Raw genomic sequence first — 18,632 nt, forward strand, 5'->3', positions numbered from 1 at the left:
GTTTTAACTTATTGTAATAAGTGAAGATACAGATAAAGACAGTATTTGGATTTTGACAATCATTTTATTGCTGGAAAATGTGTAAATCTGTAAAAATGCTATTGTCCAGCCAATCTAAGTTGTTGCCTTCTCCTCGGAAGGACCCCCGTCTAACGCCGTAGTCCAGCAGCAGCTCCTCCCCCATGGAGATGTCCCGAAGGGCACGGAATAGAACGCACTCCCGTGGCCCCTGTGGCAGCGTTAGAAGCTTCACAAAGGGCCGCACGTTGTTGCGGTGCCGGGAGTGGTTCATAAGCCTTCCGAAGGTTTCCATGCCCGGGTGACAGGGGCAGGGCCAGGACTGGGCATCCCGGCAAAGGGTCCTCCCACCAAGACCTTTAAAGAAATACATGTAGGAGGAGGAGACACGGGGGAGGGCCTGCCGTCTCCTTAAGCCCTCCTCGTGCGACAACTCCTCCCCATGGTAATCACAAATAATTTCTCCTTTTTTAAAGGGCATGGTGGTGACGACTCCTCTGCCTTTGTCCCCAACGGTCTGGATCTCCATTCCTTTCCAAGACTGCTGGACCACCGACATGACCAGCTGCTGGTCACCTGTGACGGCGGACAGCGCCCTCGAGAGCTCCCACTCTGCCAGGACGCCGTCCACCGTCGGCACGCCGGTGGTCCATGCAGTCTCGGCCCTAATGGCACTCTGCACCCGGGCCAGGGAAGGCTTCCGGTCGCTGCACCGCTCAAGGAGATGGCGCGTCTGGATTCCGAGCTGCTCCCCCCTCCAGTGATGGTAGTAGCCATGGTCGGTGAACCCGATCGCGGCTGCCTCCGCCCTTCTAGGGGGCTTCCCACCCAAGCCTACCGGAAACTTGTCCTGAAAAGCCCCCCAATAACGAGGCGGAGGCAATGGAGGGGGCTGCAGGCCAGAGGTGGACGGCCTCTCCTCGCCAGGTGGAGCAGGCGGCTGAGACAGTGCAGCTGGAGGAGAAGCCGGAGGAGAAGACATAGCAGCGGTGGTAGCGGGCGGCGCGGGCTGCCTCTTGACGTACTTTGCTTTCAGGCGCAGGACTTCCTGGCTGGGGTTAGTGAGGGGGAGTCCTGACGCTCCCAGGAAGAAGCATCCTTTGTCCTCTGCCCCCGGAGCCCGAGCCCTAAGGCAGAGCGGCCGGATGTGCCTGTAATAGCATTCCAGCCACTCCTCCTCTTTCCGGCTCAGGCTCACGGTTTTCCCGGGAAGTGTCAAGATTACAGCCTCTCCCTCTGGCCGCCTGCCCAGCCACTCCCGCACCCTAACGCTCCCTGATGCTTCTAGGACCCAGACGGTGTAGCCACATTAGAGTGGCAACGCAGAAACTGCGAAAATCCGTCTGGGTCCTGGGAGGCAACTCGCACCGCTGGCCGAGGCGACGGGAGACCTCAGCCATATCCGCCTCCATAGTGGACGGACATGGACTTTTGCAGCCGCTGCTGAGTGTAATGGGCTGCTCAGCGACGAGGAAGCCCTTTGCCCCGAAGTACTCGGCCAAGGAGCCGCAGGTGGGGTCCTCCTGCACAAGGCCCCGCACCTCCGCCAGGCCTACCACCCTCCCCTCTGTGACAAACCTGGCGCGCGACTCCAAGGCACGAGCCACCTCCTCCAGGACCAGGGCCTCCTCAGCGCCGCTCATGCAGACCTGCCTCAAGTGCCCTGAGAGGTCCTCCTGAACCGTCAGGCACCTGAGGCAGTGTACAGCAACGCTATGGTCAGTGTTGTCCATCCTCGTTTCGAAATAGTTACCTCAGGTCGACACGGTGGGCGGAGTCGTAAGCATATTTTTTAAATCATGTATTGTTTTCAATTTATTTCATACTTGTATTACTATTATTTTATTAGTATTAATGTTTTAACTTATTGTAATAAGTGAAGATACAGATAAAGACAGTATTTGGATTTTGACAATCATTTTATTGCTGGAAAATGTGTAAATCTGTAAAAATGCTATTGAATAAACTCAATGAAACGGAATTTTTTTTTTTTTATTTGGTTAAACATAACAATATCAATTTTAGAATAATTGAACCTAAATAACTACATTGATTAAAGCTAAATTATAAATGTTACGTTGATTGAACTAAACAACATTACATTACCTTTATGTAACTAACTTAAGTTCACTAAAAATTAATATTCTTTCCTAAAGGTAACTTAACTCGGTTACGTGGAACCAGTGGACAAAAAAAAGTTAATTAACGCCAACATATCATTTTTTTTGAGTGAAGTAAATATTATAGCCTACAAGACTATTTACTCAAAAGTATTGTTCAGGCCCATTCAGATGTTGTTTTTTATATTTTTCATAAAGTTGTAGCATCATTTGTTGAATAAAAAAAAAAATATATATATATATATAACATCTTGGCCAATACTATGTAATAAGTAACTGAAATAAGCACAAATGTCAGGGCATGTCAAAACATCATAGGGGACCCAAAATCACCTCAGACCCCAGAGGGTTAAGAAACTCATCAAGGTAGTATACCATTTAAAATGCTGGTGGACACTGGTAAAAATAACTACTTTTAACAGTTACTTTTGCATAAAGGAATTCTGTATCATTTCCCCAATGGCAGTGCTTTATACATTGGAAATAAAACATGTAAATGACCTAATTTGTGTAATATGTCCACCACTGACAAAAGCAATGATAGCTGTGCACACATTTAGGTTCACTTTGTGCATAACACTAAGAATGTGGCTTCGAAAGGAACTGCTAATATAAGATTATCCATGCATTATAGACCTCCTTGATTTGCTCCTGCCAGTCAGCTTCAGTCTCATCAATTGTATTGCCAGAAAATGTCTATATACCCTTCATATAAAAAAATATTTTTGTCTACCAAGAGAAGTACACAAGCCTACAGATAACTTCATAGCTAATAAACACAGCCTTAAATTCCAAATTGATGTTGATTTCTTAGGCTCTTAAAGAACAAATAACAACAATGCACTTTTGCTTTTATTTAGACAGGCTCCACTTTTAAAGTAGCATAGACTGGCATGTGTAAGTGAGATGAGGTAGTGTAGTTTCAGCTTTTTTCTTCCCCCCTATTTCTCTGGTGGCCTCATTAGGCGTCTCTCCACCGCCTCAGCATTGCTTCAGCTCCAGTCTGGCCTGATGCTGACAGTCATTGCTCCGTTCCAGTCCCGTGCAGATCAAAACCAGTCTCATTCCCTCAAAACTCTCTCTCCCACGGGCCTGTCCGGGGAGTGTCAAACAAAACCACGCTGTCCCAGATAGGGAAGTGACTAAAACTTTACCATTAGGCTCATCAAGCTGCTGTTCAACAAACCAGAGGCATCTTAAAAATTGTTTGCTTGGTGTTGATGGGAATTTTAGCGGTTTAATGAGTCCCACTGACACGTCAACTATTTGCTTGGAAAATTCATTTGGGATTTTTTAAGTCAACACTGAGTCTGTGGAGCACGAGCGTCGCCAGAAAGAAGAGTATGGGTGTGCATTGGAAAAACTTGGTTTGACACATACTTTAAGTTTGTTTGTTTTTTTGTTTGTTTGTTTGTTTTTTGTAAAATAGCCTATGTATACTATAAGTCAGCACCAAGTTGCATTAGACATTCTCATTGACACTTAGACTGACAAAGTTGTAAAAATTAGACCATAAACTAGTACAGGGGCCAACCATATCAAACACACCTGAACCAATTAATTAGGACCTGAACACCACGTGATACTTACAGGCAGGTGTGTTTGATATGGGCCTTTATTTGTCATTCATAAGGGATTTGTAAAACATAAATAGTCCCCACTTTAGATTAGGTCACAAAATTAGATGAAGTTGAGTTAATAAAACATTTATTAACATACATAGTAACCATTAATTGATTCCTGAAAAATATAAATATATATGTATATACATACATATACATATAAATGTTAATTTCAATAGTTTATTAATCATTTACTAACTCATTCTGAATGATCCTAAAAACCCTCAACTACTCTTAAATACAACTGGTTTGTAAATAATGCAATACTTAATTTAGTAATGAAAAATAAATCATAAGCAAAGTATAAAAAGACAATTATTAAGCACATTTTAAATATGTTTGTAAGTCAAGAATACAGCATTTGTAGCTGCAGTTATAAACTGCTTACTAACGCTTATTAATGTAGTTAATCCTTAACAGATAATGAATTCACTATTTGCTAATGCTTAATAAATGATTTATAGTGTGCAGTTATTATAAAGTGTTACCAATGTTTTCAAGATACTTTTATACAGCTTAAACTGACATTTAAAGACTTAACTAGGTTAACTAGGCAAGCTAGGGTAATCAGGCAAGTTATTGTATAGCGATGGTTTATACAATGGAAACGATGGAAAAATATATAGCTTAAAGGGGCTAATAATTTGGTCTTTAAAATGGTTCTTAAAAAATAAATTTAAAAAATGCTTTTATTCTAGCAGAAACAAAACAAACAAAACTTTCTCTAGAAGAAAAAAGTATTATCAGACATACTGTAAAAACGTCCTTGCTCTGCTAAACATTGCTTGGGAAATATTTTAAAAAGAAAATAAATCCAGGGGGCGGGGTAATAATTCTGACTTCAACTAATATATATATATATATATGTATGTATATATATATATATATATATAAGGGGTATAACTGATCCGATTTGTATAGATCAGAACCTATGGTTCGGAACACACATGGAATAATACTTTTTTTTTTTTACGATTGTAGAAAGAATCAAATCACATGTATGAAAGCATTTAGGGTTTTCTTTTTTTAAATTATAATGATGACGGAAGTTGTGGTAGGTTATTTGGGATGTGGTGGGTTTCTCGGCTTACTAAAGATGTTTTCTGTCACTACTTGTTAAGCCTGCGTTAATGCATTCAGTGTAAGCTGCACGATTAATCATTAAAAGATCCATATCTCAACAACCCTTCAATCATTTATTCATTCATTCATTTTCTTTTCTGCTTAGTCTCTTTATTAATCAGGGGTCACCACAGCGAAATGAACCGCCAACTTATCCAGCATATGTTCTACGCAGCGGATGCCCTTCCATCTGCAGCCCATCACTGGGAAACACCCATACACTCTCATTCACACACATATGCTATGTACAGCTTAGCCTACCTAATTCACCTATACCACGACTTTGGACTGTTGTGGAAAGCGAAGCACCTGGAGGAAACCCACGCCAACACCAGGAGAACATGAAAACTCCACACAAAAATGCCAACTGACCCAGCAGACCTTATTGATGTGAGGCGACAGTGCTACCCACTGCACCACCATGCCACCATCTCAACAACCACACAACATAAATTATAAATGATGGTGTTTTGCATATGTTTATTAATCCTTCGAATCTCTGCATTCAAATCTGTGTTTGAAAAACGCAAAAATCAATAAAGAGATTGAGTCTTTAGTTTACTAACAGTCAAATAAAACAGAAGTACCGGGATAACAGCTAGATTAGATATAACCACTGATGTTGATGGTAGCTAAAGATTAAAATCACCATCATTTGCATTTAACTTAAAAATAAAAGTTGTTGGGCAGAAATTACATTATTTAACCAATAAGAGGTAACAACCGGCCATCAAAATATGCCACTGAATAATTCTCCAAAAATGATACATCTAGCAATAAAACTCACATAAAAAAAGTGATTAACTGAATCAATTTTTATTAAGTAAGTATGGGACGTTCAAACTATAATTTTAGATTTATACTTTTAGTGTTATCAGCAACAGTAGTAGTAACAGTGGATTTTCCACAGTACTAAGTATTTTACTATTTATTTTGATTGATGTGATTGTTTGTATATGTATTCATATCTATTGATTTTGTGACTACACAATACTGCACAATACAAATGAATTAAACATAAAAGGTTAGAATCAACCCTATTAGAATCAACATGCAAATCAGCCAGCAGATTATCAGTAATGTACTTTTATTGGTGATTTTTGGATGCTAAATTGCTTTCATAACAGTTTTATGCCAGTAATATGATGTGCACTGTTATGCAATAGTGAAGTATAGCCAGTTATGCATGTTTGCATTGAAGAGCCCATGCAGTGTAATAGATGACAGGTTGGGAAAACAGATGCTATATTTCAAAACTCATATGAGGGCAGACACTAAATTAAGAGAAGGTTATTCTCTCATGTTTGAACCACGTCTGACAAAAGCATAACGAATTTAGCACACATCCTTCGTAACAGGAGTTACGAAGGAAAAAAAAAAAAAACTCTACACACCACTTAAAATGATATTGACACTTTTGGATTTTGAATTATCAGTTGAGAACTGGTTGAGAAACGCTGTAAATGGAAGTTCTAAGCATCGTACCTGAAGATGCTGATTGGTATGATGCCTTCCATGCAGCAACAATGGAAAAGGTCTAAAGGAAGGGACTAAAACTTCACAATTAGGCTCAGCAAACTGCTGTTAAACAACTTTGAGGCATCTTAACATTGTTTGATGGGTCCTGACGACATCTTAGTGGTGTGAAGAGTCCCGCTGATACATCAACTATTTGTTTGAAAAATTCATCTGGGATTTTTAAGTCAACACTGAGACTAGTAGAGCTTCCCTTCACTTAATCTTTTAGCAAACCACATCAGTCAGAAACTAGCTACATTATTTATTTGATCACTTTTTTCTTCTTCTCAAAGCCAGTGGAAGCAAACGCCATTAAATGTGGTGCATTATATGTAAGCCTATGTTTCCTAATGACTCAGGCAAGATGAGAAAAGAACGCCTGTCTTGTGGTTTTCCCTCTGGAGAAACAAAGAGAATATCGACTCCTTGTGTGCTCTAAATAGTGAGAGAAGATCCTTAAAAAAAAAATAATAAAACATCACAACAAGTCTTGGCTTCGATGAACAACACCGTCTTGAGTCTTTCAAGTCTTTTATTTCCAGATAATTGTGGCATCTCCATTTAGCTGTCCAATTGAGACGAGTATTATTCTCAGCTCAGACAGAACTGAATCACTGCAGCAAGGGGGTTGAAATATAATATGGAAGCAAGATAAATACTGAGAGTATTCTATAACATGTTCTTTATAATATTTGTTGCTAATATTTTGAGGAAGAGGTGCAACTTGAATATAGATTAATTCAATTGAACTTTAATTCTATAACACTTCTACAATGTAGATTGTTTTAAAGCAGCTTAACATAGAAGATCCAGTAAATTGAAACTGTTTCAGTTCAGTTTTTAGAGTTGAAGTTCAGTTTGGTTCAGTTTGGTGTGGTTTAATTTTCACTGCTGAAAGTCCAAACACTGAAAAGCAAATTTATCGATGCGCAAATCCACAAGTCCCAAACCAAGCAAGCCAGTGGCGACAGTGGTGAGAAAGCAAGCGTTACCAATTGACGAAAGTGAAGGAATAAAATGTTGAGATTAATGGTTTGTCAAGACCTAAATTGAGGTTAACTTGTGAAGGATAACACTTGAAGTAGGATAAATACGTTTACATTTATATAGTTTTTAAAGACATTTTTTCAAAGCGCAGCCTTGGACTGGAGGGGGTCCGGTTCGGGGACCACAGCATTTCATCTCTGTTATTTTACAGACGATGTTGTTTTGTTGGCTTCATCAAACATGGACCTTCAGCATGCAGTGGGGTTGTTTGCTGCCAAGTGTGACACAGCTGGGATGAGAATCAGCACCTCCAATTCATAGGCTGTGGTGCTCCACCGGAAAAAGGTGGTTTGCCATCTCCAGGTTAGAGGAAAGTCCTTACCCCAGGTGGAGGAGTTCAAGTATCTTGGGGGTTTGTTCACGAGTGAGGGAAGGATGAAACGTGAGATTGACAGGCTAATTGGTGCAGCAGTTGCAGTTATAGGGTCGATTTTCTTGTCTGTTGTGGTAAAGAAGGAGCTGAGCCAAAAGGCTAAGCTCTCGATTTACCGGTCAATCTACGTTCTTACTATCAACTATGGTCATAAGCTTTGGGTCATGACGGAAAGGACAAGATCTTGGATTGAAGCGGCCGAAATGAGTTTCCTTCGCAGGGTGGCAGGACGCACCCTTATAGACAGGGTGAGGAGCTTTGTCACCCAAGAGGAACTCGGAGTAGAGCCGCTGCTTCTACACATCAAGAGAAGTCAGCTGAGGTGGCTTGCTCATCTGTTTTAGATGTCTTCATGACGCCTACCTAGGGAGGTGTTCCTGGAATGTCCCACCTGGAGGAGGCCTTGGGGAAGACTCAGGACACACTGGAGTGACTATGTCTCTTGGCTGGCCTGGGAAAGCCTCAGAATCCCTCCGAAGGAGCTGGAGGAAGTGTCTGGGGAGAGGGAAGTGTTCTCTTCTAAGACTGCTTGACCCCATGACCTGGCCCCCGGGTAAGCGGATGAAAATGATGAAGATAGTGAAGATCATTTAGACAGATAGCTAAACAATTGTTGCTAGGCTGTTCTATGTTGCTACTAGACAGTCTCATTAGTATTCAAGGTAGTTATGGAGGTTGTGGTCCCTATGTTGTGAGTCAGTACGTCCTGTACAGGAATTTTGCCACTGGTAAGGGCAGTAAGAACCATGTTTCACAACACATTGGGACATTGATGTGGACATGAGAATTTCCTTATTGTACAACATTAATATTAGAATTTATGAACAGCAGCAGAACTGATATTTTTTCATATAATCATTTTATAAAGTGTTTTAAAGTAGATTATAGATAGATAATCTGATTGTTTTCTATACTAACAACACTACAAATGAACTTTGCATGTTAGCTAGATTGTTTTGTTGATTTACCTGTCTAGTTACATTCGTTAAAGGTTAAATGTTAATAAATAATGTCTCTGGTGTGTTGTTTAGTTTGGTGAGTTGATTCACATGATTCACATTTTGTGGTTCAGATCTTAAAGTACATTAAAGTTCCTGTGAAATTAAATCTTACAATGTTTATTTTGCTAGCGTACATGGTTATTTTTATGGTGAACAAAAATCTAAATCAATTTGCTTTCATGTTTGAATTGGTGGTTCTTCTTTGGTAGTGTAAGTTTAACGACTTCTGCTGCAATATTCTTAACCCCATCATGCTTATCGATAGTTTGCTATGAGAAACATGGCCACAAAAAAGTCCAACCCTCTTCTTAATGTTCAGTTTTAGTTGGAAGTACATCAACATACAGAAATAGGTCTTATCAATTTCGGGTTTATGCAGATTTTAAGGGAATACAATGAGCAACAGCTCCCTGATTTGTACCCCAATTTTGCAATTGAGACAGCACTTAAAATAGCCCTGAACAGCGCCTACTTTACTTACTAAACAAGAGTACTACCTAACCCTAATGCTAACCCTATATCAAACTGAATCAAGTCATTTTAATTTAAAATAACCAAACATTTTTAAAACAGTGTTAATTCCTGTAATAATATAAGGTTTAAACCTGATTAATGTGTTACTTAAATTAAAGAGACAAACATAGGCAGTTGCAATGGATGTTTTAGTGGTTCAGTGATTGGTAAGTGGTTGCCAACGTGGTGGTTGGAAATTGTTTACTGTGTGGTTGTAGCTTTAGGGTGGTAATAGAGTTGAGGATTTAAATGTAGCTTTTATTATTAGAGAATGGTCATACAGGCAAGGTTCAAAACAGGGATATACAATAGCATGCAAGTAATCCAAAAGCATTTTCAGTGTAACAGGTGAAAAGTCATGGCAGGTGGCAAAACAAACATAAACATAACAACAACAAGGGTCAAAACATTTCTATACAATCCAGCAAACGCTTGGAAATGCTTACTACATGGAATCAAGACTCAGCATGGATATGTGTGAGCGGTGTTTGTATATAGAGCAAGTAATCAGTCCTGATCAGCTTCAGCTGTGTGTGTGTGTGTAATCAGGAGGTGAAATGAAACAGGTGTGTAACTGAAGGGTGAAATGGAATTTGTAATTCGGTAGACTGACAGGGAGTCTACATGGTTTCTATGGTATTCTAGGATGTATAAGGTAGTGTATAGCGACATCTAAGGAGTTCCTTGGCTGTTGCTTTGTTTTTGGTAAGGTATGGGTAGTTGATAGATATTTCAGTCATCTTCAGAAGCTGCAACAATGAAAGAAATATTATGGAAAGAAGACGAATATATGGATGTAGTCTGTAATATGTTTCATGCGGTTGCAGTTATTCTGGGTAACTAATATTCTGAAGAGTAACTTGAAATTGTAATGTTTCGGAAAGTTTTGATGAAAACGCAGGGTCTGCCTGTTGTTGAGTTATAACTGCTGTTGACTCATCATTTTTCCTCCTCATATGCGACAGTCGTAAAGTCACCCAAGCAGAAAAAGCTGACAGTGTAAGAAAAAAGGCAGTGTTTGGCTTTTTTTCTGTAATCATTATGTTGCATATCAATACAGGTATTCTGCGCAGTCTGAAATGTTAAACATTATTCATTTTGGCTTTTATTAAAAGTGGTTTTAGAGACTACTTACTGAATAATTCTAATGTGAAATGATCAAATCATCAATCATCAAACCACAAACACTATATATAATTTTTTTAAAAATGGACAACAAGTGTTTGCAAGACTGATTTACCATATAGAAATGAATAGGAAAAAAGGACAACATGTGATGTTAATGGAAGGCAATGGCTATTTTAGGTTGATTTGAGTGTTGCTGTTTTTTTCTTTCTTAAAAAAGTGCATGTGCATGTGTTCATGGGTGTGTGACTAATAGCTATTTACATGCTTCATGACTCACAATAAGAGCCTTTTTGTGTAAGAAACAAATGAACACAAACTACCACAAGTTTTTTTAAAAATCAACTAATTACACATAGTTAATTAACTTTTTTTTGTGCTTCAAAGGCACAGCTCAACCAAAATAATGAACATTTTCTCACTATTTACTCACATTCTAATGGTTTCCCTTTTCTGTTAAACACAAAAAAGGTTTTGTTGACTTTAAATGAGTTTAAATGAGTTAAGTAACTACTCAATTGCACTCCATATACAACAAAAAACTGTTAACCATCTCCCCAGAAGACACACAATATCATAAGATGTTAATATTCAGTTAGATTTAAGTCACACAAAGGACAAAGTTATTTTGATGTCCAATAACAATGTGAAATTTTGGTAATTTTAGGTTGTGTTGGAAAGCGAACAAAATCCAACGTTGAGCCAACATCTTACAAAGTGAACAAAATGCAACACCTGTCCAAAATTGGACATGGATGTCGGCCTGACGTTGCGTTCTGACATCAAACTGATTTTCATTTACAAACAAAATGCAACATCCCAGGGCGTTGGAGTACATTGTCAATCCAATGTCAAGTTGACGCCCTGTGCCTGCTGTGTCCAGACATAAAAACAAAACAAAACTTTATAAAATAAATATGAAATTGCTATTTTTATCACAAAAAAATAAACACCATTCATCATATGCTAACTGTCACAATCCCCAACAATTTAATCCTGTCAGATCGCTGGTAAAAACACCGTTTTTACCGGTAAGAACTACAAATCCGCCGTTACATGGACTACGGATCCAATCATGCACCACACACTCACACCTGTTCCGGTTTTCTGCTGATTTCTAACACACAAAGCTAAAGTTGTTCGGAACAGATGACATGGACTTTAAAAGCAGCACACACACACACACTAGTTGCTAAGTCTTGTAAACAGTATTGTGAATATTACGGCATTGTCTTGCCGTATTAGACTCTTGCCTTGTTTGTTTGTTTCTTTCTTTCTTTTACCTTGTTTGCTACCTGCCTTCTGACTACTCACCTGTTATTTGTTTACGACTCTGGATTACTGCATATATCCGTTTGCCCCTGTATTGACTGTTGCCTGCCTGACTATTCCGCATTCCATTGCCAGCGTTCGATCACGTTACACTAACCTTAAATTATCTTAACAAAAAAGAAAATAAAACTCTTCTTTACGAAGGGCCCAATTTAAACACTAAATTGTTTTAAACATTAAAAAATCAAGCCTTATAAAATATTAAAATAAAATACTGGATTATACACGTTTTGAAATTTAGTAACAAATTAAACAACATTTTTAGCAAGCAAATTATTTAGCAAAACAATAAATAATAACTAGACCCACATGGAATCTATGTGCAGAAATCAGCCAGTCATTGAGTCTATTTATTTACTTGTGTAAATGTGAATACATTTTATATTTATTCAGTTTTTAAGTTAATTTCAGTAATATTATTGACTAATAGGAAGATGTTCATATGATTTATTTACAATACAGTTTGTTAATTAATAATTTCAGTCTTTTAATAGATATATTATTAGAGAAAATTGCTTTGTTTACCAATTTAGTTGATGTAACTGGAATTATAAATAAAATCAAAAACTATTATTTTTCATTTCTTAAATTAAGTTTTTAGTTACGATACTCCCAAACCATTTTACAAAATTCTGAGCAGAAATAGCAAGAAATGTCCTTAGATTCTGTCTGGCCCTTGTCATAACTTATTAACAAAACACAAGTCGTCCAGAGTAACTGTACATACCTGTAACACATATTAACTGCACCATTTTTACTCAGATAGACATATATTAAACTACTGTATAGTTATTTATATTAATAAAATATCAGCTCTGATAATCTGGCATTTCCATGTTGAGATTCTATTCAAAAAATCTAAATTTACTGACTAGTTTAAGACATTGTGGCAATATAAGACTACTAGAATTGTTTTCCTTAGAGACATCTCCCATTTGCTGTCCATTTTATCTTGTCCATGTTTAGATGTGATATGACTTTCCATCCCTGTGATTTTTCTCTCAAATTTTACCACACAACTGTAAGTATAAGACAAGGATGGCTTGAGTTAGAGGCTAAGAGTGGCCCTCACATATTTTATCTAATGGGCTTCTCTAACTCTCAAAAAGCCCTTTTTTCCCTCTCTTTCTGTTTCTGCCTCCTCACATTGCGCAGTGGCTAGATGCATGAGAAATAAAAAATGTAATACTTTACCTCTTTTAATGGAGCTCTCGGCCTTCATACCTCACTCTTTTCATAGGTCACCCACCCCTTAATTAAGGCATGTAGAAAGCTCTCAAAGCATTGTGAGAGGTTGAGCTCTCCACGGGACATGCCTAGCTGCTCAGATAGGACTAAATTCAGCTCTGATACAGCTGATGGGAAGTCATTAGGAAGGACCGCATTGAAAGAATGCAGCAGAGTGGAGGAAGGAAAGCCAGACAATGAGCAAAAAAGCACCAGGTAAATGTGAACCATGGGTAGTCGAGCTAACCAAAATGCCGGAGACAATGGGCGTCAGGTGGACCTGCTGTTCTTTCTTATTTGCTGCACTGGCCTTTTGTTGGATGCAGTAAAACAGTGACCAAACAATCCATTCGGTCCCCGATTGCTTCTGATTCACCTTCTGAATAGCTGTGTTTCCATCCAAAGATGTGAATTAGACATGTGCGCAAAACTGGAATATCATAGAAGTCATTTGTGAATAAAGCACCCAGTCAAAGAGACCAAAATTGTCACTTCCTTTTATAACTATTGGCAAACATCAAAAAGAAAAAATGCTGGTTAGAACAAGCAACAGTGCCTTTTTTCTTCTATAATAAATGGCTTGCATCTTGGAGTATGCATATGAAATACAATTAATTTGCAGTCTTGTGGGAATGTTGATAGTGTGGGTGGTTGTTATCAAGTGGGGTTATCAGAAAGTCTATAGAATATAGGAAGTCAGCATGGCCACTGTAGTGAAGGGAGACCCACCATCAGCTAAATACTGTAACTAAATAACTAGCTAGATCCTTTATTAACTAATTAAAGGTGCAGTTGGTGATCTTAAACAATGCTAAAAGCTTATCATAAATCTCTGAATCACAGTCCTTCCCCTGCCGTCTACAGCCACGCCTCCTGAAACACGAGCACAGCAAAAGAACCCTCACTCATGTGTTAAAAGCGACTAGTGCTTTTCCGGCGGCATGCAAGCCAAACTGACAAGCTATTTCAAAGCAAATATTCAGAGCTGCATGATAAACAATATAAGGAGAGACTAGGCAGAATAGCGGTGTTTTGTTAAACTAATTAAGATCTACATTATTGATGCTGTAAAAGGTCCCTTATGAAACTGAAAATAGTCTTATCACTCTTTCATCAGAAGATTTTAGTGGCTGAACAACACTTCTGTGAAGACATAACCCATTCGTAACAACAACATCTTACGTTACATAAGCTTTGCGTGAAGCTAAAACAGTTTTAAAACAGAACATTACCTGCACTCAAAAAAATCAACTAGGCATGTATTGGATTTACAAAATAAAAATTTGTCAGATTGAAAAGAACAAATCAAGTTTACGTATGTTAAATGATTAATTCATGTTATTTGAAACTGAATCAAGAAATAATCAAATGAATTTGATCAGAACATGTTGATTCAATGAGACTGAGACGCTTCAAATCGACAACTCTCACTCTGGAGAGTCACTTCGCGCATATCAGTAGGTGGCGTTAGTGCGTTTGGATGTCACCATACAAAAACAACAAGAAGTATCACCGCGTGTTTTCGGCACAGTTTGGGAATTGGTTTTCCCAAGAGCTTGAATGTTATTATGTTGTTGGCTATATGTTTCCTATACATTTTATACTTTTACATTTTGAATAGGAGTACCAAAGTGAAGAAAGCTGTTTAAACTCAATTGGTAAAAAAAAAATGATGTTAACGTCCTACAGGTATTGTTTGGGGATCAGTTTTCTTAAGAGCCAAGGTTATTTTGTTGGCTAAATGTTTTTTATACATTTTATATTACATATTACAATTTTGGATATTATATAACATTTTGTATCAGAATATTAAAGAAGAAATTTGTTTAAATGTGATTGGTGCCTGCTAAAGGCTATAATAAAAGATATATATATATATATATATATATATATATATATATATATATATATATATATATATATATATATATATATATATATATATATATATATAATATGTTTTCTGTCCTTTTTGTGTTGAATTACTTAATTTTAAATCTTGCTTCATAGTATTGTCATTTAAAAAATGTAATTTAAACAACAGGGCGAGGCAGTGGCGCAGTGGGTAGCATGTTTGCCTCACAGCAAAAAGGTCGCTGGTTTGAACTTCGGCTCAGTTGGCGTTTCTGTGTGGAGTTGGCATGTTCTCCCTGCCTTCGCGTGGGTTTCCTCCGGGTGCTCCGGTTTCCCCCACAGTCCAAAGACATGCGGTAGAGGTGAATTGGGTAAGCTAAATTGTGTGTGTGTGTGTGGGTGTGGGTTTCCCAGATGGGTTCCAGCTGGAAGGGCATCCGCTGCGTAAAAAACTTCCTGGATTAGTTGGCGGTTCATTCCGCTGTGGCGACCCTGGATTAATAAAGGGACTAAGCCGACAAGAAAATGAATGAATTTAAACAACAATATTGAACATTATTATTAAACATTAAATATTATGAACATTAAATATTGAAAATTTACTAGCTGATTTAACAAGACATAATTTTGTAGAGCTTTAAAGTAAAGCTTTAGTGTTACATTGAGTAAATTATAATCATTTTAATTAGAATAACACAATACAAACATTTTGAGTCAATTAGTTGCAAATAAGTTAGACTGACATATTGAAACCATGTTTTATCTACAAATGTGCTTTGTGTTCATACAACATGTTCAAAGCAGTTCAGGTTTACTTGATTGGATTGGATGCATAAAGGGTGCCACGATTAAATCATGTTCATTCAACAATTTTTTTTTTTTGAGTGTGTCTAAGAGAAATACTCCAATATTGGTTCAGGTTTTTACCGATCGTGCGTGTGGTCTCTCTCGTGAACTTGCGGCAGTCGGCGGAGATGCATACAAAAGGCTACGCAGTTGTTCAAATATGCATTTGCTGACAGACAGTTTGGCCTGCATATCGGAATTATAAGAGATGTCGGCCCGACTCTGTTTAATTGGATGATTTGATGAACATTTTTTTTTTAGTTTTATGCCTTACCCAAAATATAAAAATACATATAAATACATTTAAATCATTTACTTTAATCAATACTTTTGGAATGTGAAGAGACTTTCAATCAGCACAACTAAAAATGCTTCTGAAGACAATCACCTACTGCACCTTTAACTAATAAATTTATTAACTAACTAACAAAACAGATGATAGATAGATAGATAGATAGATAGATAGATAGATAGATAGATAGATAGATAGATAGATAGATAGATAGATAGATAGATAGATAGATAGATTGCTATTATGGCTATTTCGCTGTGACTGAAATTTGCTGTTCTGTCTCATTCTCTGTACTGGCCTTTTGATAATTTCACTAAGATAAATACAAATCCTTGATAGCCCGTAATTGATTTTTTTCAAAGAATGTAAATTTTGTATTTGATTAAGCAGCGTTTGGGATGTACAGTTGTATATACTTTGGAAGAAGAGGAGATAGATATGGATCTGACAACTCCAAAAAAAATAATGGTGCAATTTATAGCAATTCACTCAGGGAAAGAATATTGATTGGCTTGATAGGAAATAAAAGCAGCATAGCTTTCACAATGTCTTCTTTCACATGTCCATTTTGCAAATCTCATTTGGCAGAAATGCAGATTAAATGAAAGTTAATCACCCTTTCCAAGCACGCTTTTTTCCTCATTTCATGTACTTCCCCAGTGATTGATTGAAAACGTAAGTAACAGAAGCTGGCTTTAACCTCTGAAACATAATTTCTCATCCTCAGTATTGAAGCCAACATGAAATCAAAGATGATCATTTTAAACTGTCCTAATAAATGTCCATGCAAGCAAAATGTATGAACATCAGCAACAATTTGACATCAGTGTATTTATTTGCATTATAGTGAAAACTATAACTAACTAATAAAATAGGTAGATGGATGGATGGATGGATGGATGAATAGATAGATAGATAGATGGATGGATGGATGGATGGATGGATGGATGGATGGATGGATGGATGGATGGATGGATGGATGGATGGATAGATAGATAAATAGATAGATAGATAGATAGATAGATAGATAGATAGATAGATAGATAGATAGATAGATAGATAGATAGATAGATAGATAGATCCCACGATATTTGCATTGTATCCATGCAAACCCTCTTTAAGTGTTTAAAGAAAAACCTTCTGTCAGGATTTCTTAAAGAGACAGTTAAACATGGTAAAATGCTACCATGGTAAAATAAAAATAATAAAAATAAAAATGGTAAAGCACTGATTTCACAAGTCATTTGTCAAAAAATGTCCTTAAAATGGCCCTCCGTTTTTTCCCCCTCACTGTGCTTGACGTAGTGACAATTGGTGTGCTTGTCCCACCCCTCCTCCACTGTGATTGGACAACTACAGTAGTTCAAAAGTGATGTTGATTAGTGCTTTATTTTACTTCCGATGCTAAGAAATATGGGTGCAGTAAGTGAGTAATTAAGTAATAAATGAAATAATGCATCAATCTCATAGAAAACAACTGAATAAAATATACTTGCCTATACATGCTTTAATGCAGATGCCTGTATTTTAGTGAAAGAGAGTTGTTTAAAATATACTTCTAATCATCATAACTGACAGCTTTATCTTCAGTAAGTATGTGTTATTTTACAAAAGCAGGGGCTCATTTTAGAGAAATTGCTTGTGTTGCAATTATGATTTTTACTATTATCGTAAGAAAATCCATATTTTTAAAAACGCCCAGCTTTTCACATTCTTAACTGAAAGTTTAACCAGCCTCGTTGTTTCGTGAGCCATTGATTTTGTAAAGACTATTGATGGCAATCATACTACCCACGCCAGGGTGGCACAATGATTATAGAGTTCAGAAGTTAGAAGCAGGCTTTGACTGTGGAGTAATCTTGTCTGAATGCTCAGTCTGTGATAGAAGGCAGCGAATTGGGAAGCTTCATTCTCCACGCGATCACATGGCTCTGGAGATTACTGCTAGCCCATAGGGAAATGAAGAAGCTTTCCTTAAATCATCTTGCTCTATTCAATCCCCCCCAAAAAATATCCAGGCATTGCTGGAAGGCTTTAAGCGGCACTCTCAACTAATATGGCCTTTCCAATGACCTTTCTCAGTGAACTGACACAATCACCTTTTTGCGTCAGCATTCTATTATTTGCTGGCGATTTTCTCAACACCCTGCTTGATGAAGAGCAAGTCTTTGTGCACAGTGGAACTAAAGCTCACTGAACATTTCAGGTCAGAGTCTTTGAATGAGCGCTAACTTGTGTATGCCAAAGCTGTCCGCCGCAATGAATGCCCGGGAACTATGTGCGCAGTGAATACAAGGCATTAGGCTTTATCACAGCTTAAAATACATCCTCACCGCCTCAAGGGTGGCAACTGTGTGTGCTCTGTAGAATTTCAGCAGATAAATGTTTAAAACATTGACAAAATGTTATTTGTTGACATTTACCCGGAGAAGGTCCCAGAAGCTTCAAGCTTGACAGGCTACTAGGCCAAAGCCTTTAAAGGGTGCCAAGAATTGGCAATATATATGCATGAAACACAAAGTCCTTTCAGGATTTCAAGGCTTTTAAGATTTTTGCATTGTTTGGTTAAAGCAGTCCTGCTTTTGTGCACCTTTGACAGGTTGAGCGTTCAACACTCAAAAG

General features: G+C 37.8%; 3 protein-coding genes across 4 annotated transcripts in view; all 3 read right to left on the reverse strand.

Annotated features, from left to right (window-relative positions):
- The window catches only part of LOC147838928 (uncharacterized), a 619,529-nt gene that overhangs the window by 295,883 nt on the left and 305,014 nt on the right, over positions 1–18,632 (reverse strand). The gene's annotated exons all lie outside the window — the stretch shown is intronic.
- Positions 1–18,632, reverse strand: part of sgcd (sarcoglycan, delta (dystrophin-associated glycoprotein)) — a 407,777-nt gene that overhangs the window by 259,834 nt on the left and 129,311 nt on the right. The gene's annotated exons all lie outside the window — the stretch shown is intronic.
- Positions 65–1,751, reverse strand: LOC147838932 (uncharacterized). The gene is made up of 2 exons (XM_087300396.1): positions 1,387–1,751; positions 65–1,283 (listed from the first exon to the last, which is right to left on the reverse strand). Exons 1-2 carry the CDS (start codon positions 1,749–1,751, stop codon positions 65–67), a joined length of 1,584 nt encoding a protein of 527 aa, XP_087156522.1.

The sequence above is a fragment of the Danio rerio genome, chromosome 21 (assembly GCF_052040795.2).
Source record: "Danio rerio strain M-AB ecotype USA chromosome 21, GRCz13ab, whole genome shotgun sequence".
Taxonomy (NCBI): Eukaryota; Metazoa; Chordata; class Actinopteri; order Cypriniformes; family Danionidae; genus Danio; species Danio rerio.

Coding starts and splice junctions, on each gene's coding strand:
- LOC147838932 (XM_087300396.1), bottom strand. CDS start 1,751: ATGGACAACACTGACCATAGCGTTGCTGTACACTGCCTCAGGTGCCTG. Junction 1,284..1,386: donor TCCCGTCGCCTCGGCCAGCG/GTGCGAGTTGCC, acceptor AGGGAGCGTTAG/GGTGCGGGAGTGGCTGGGCA.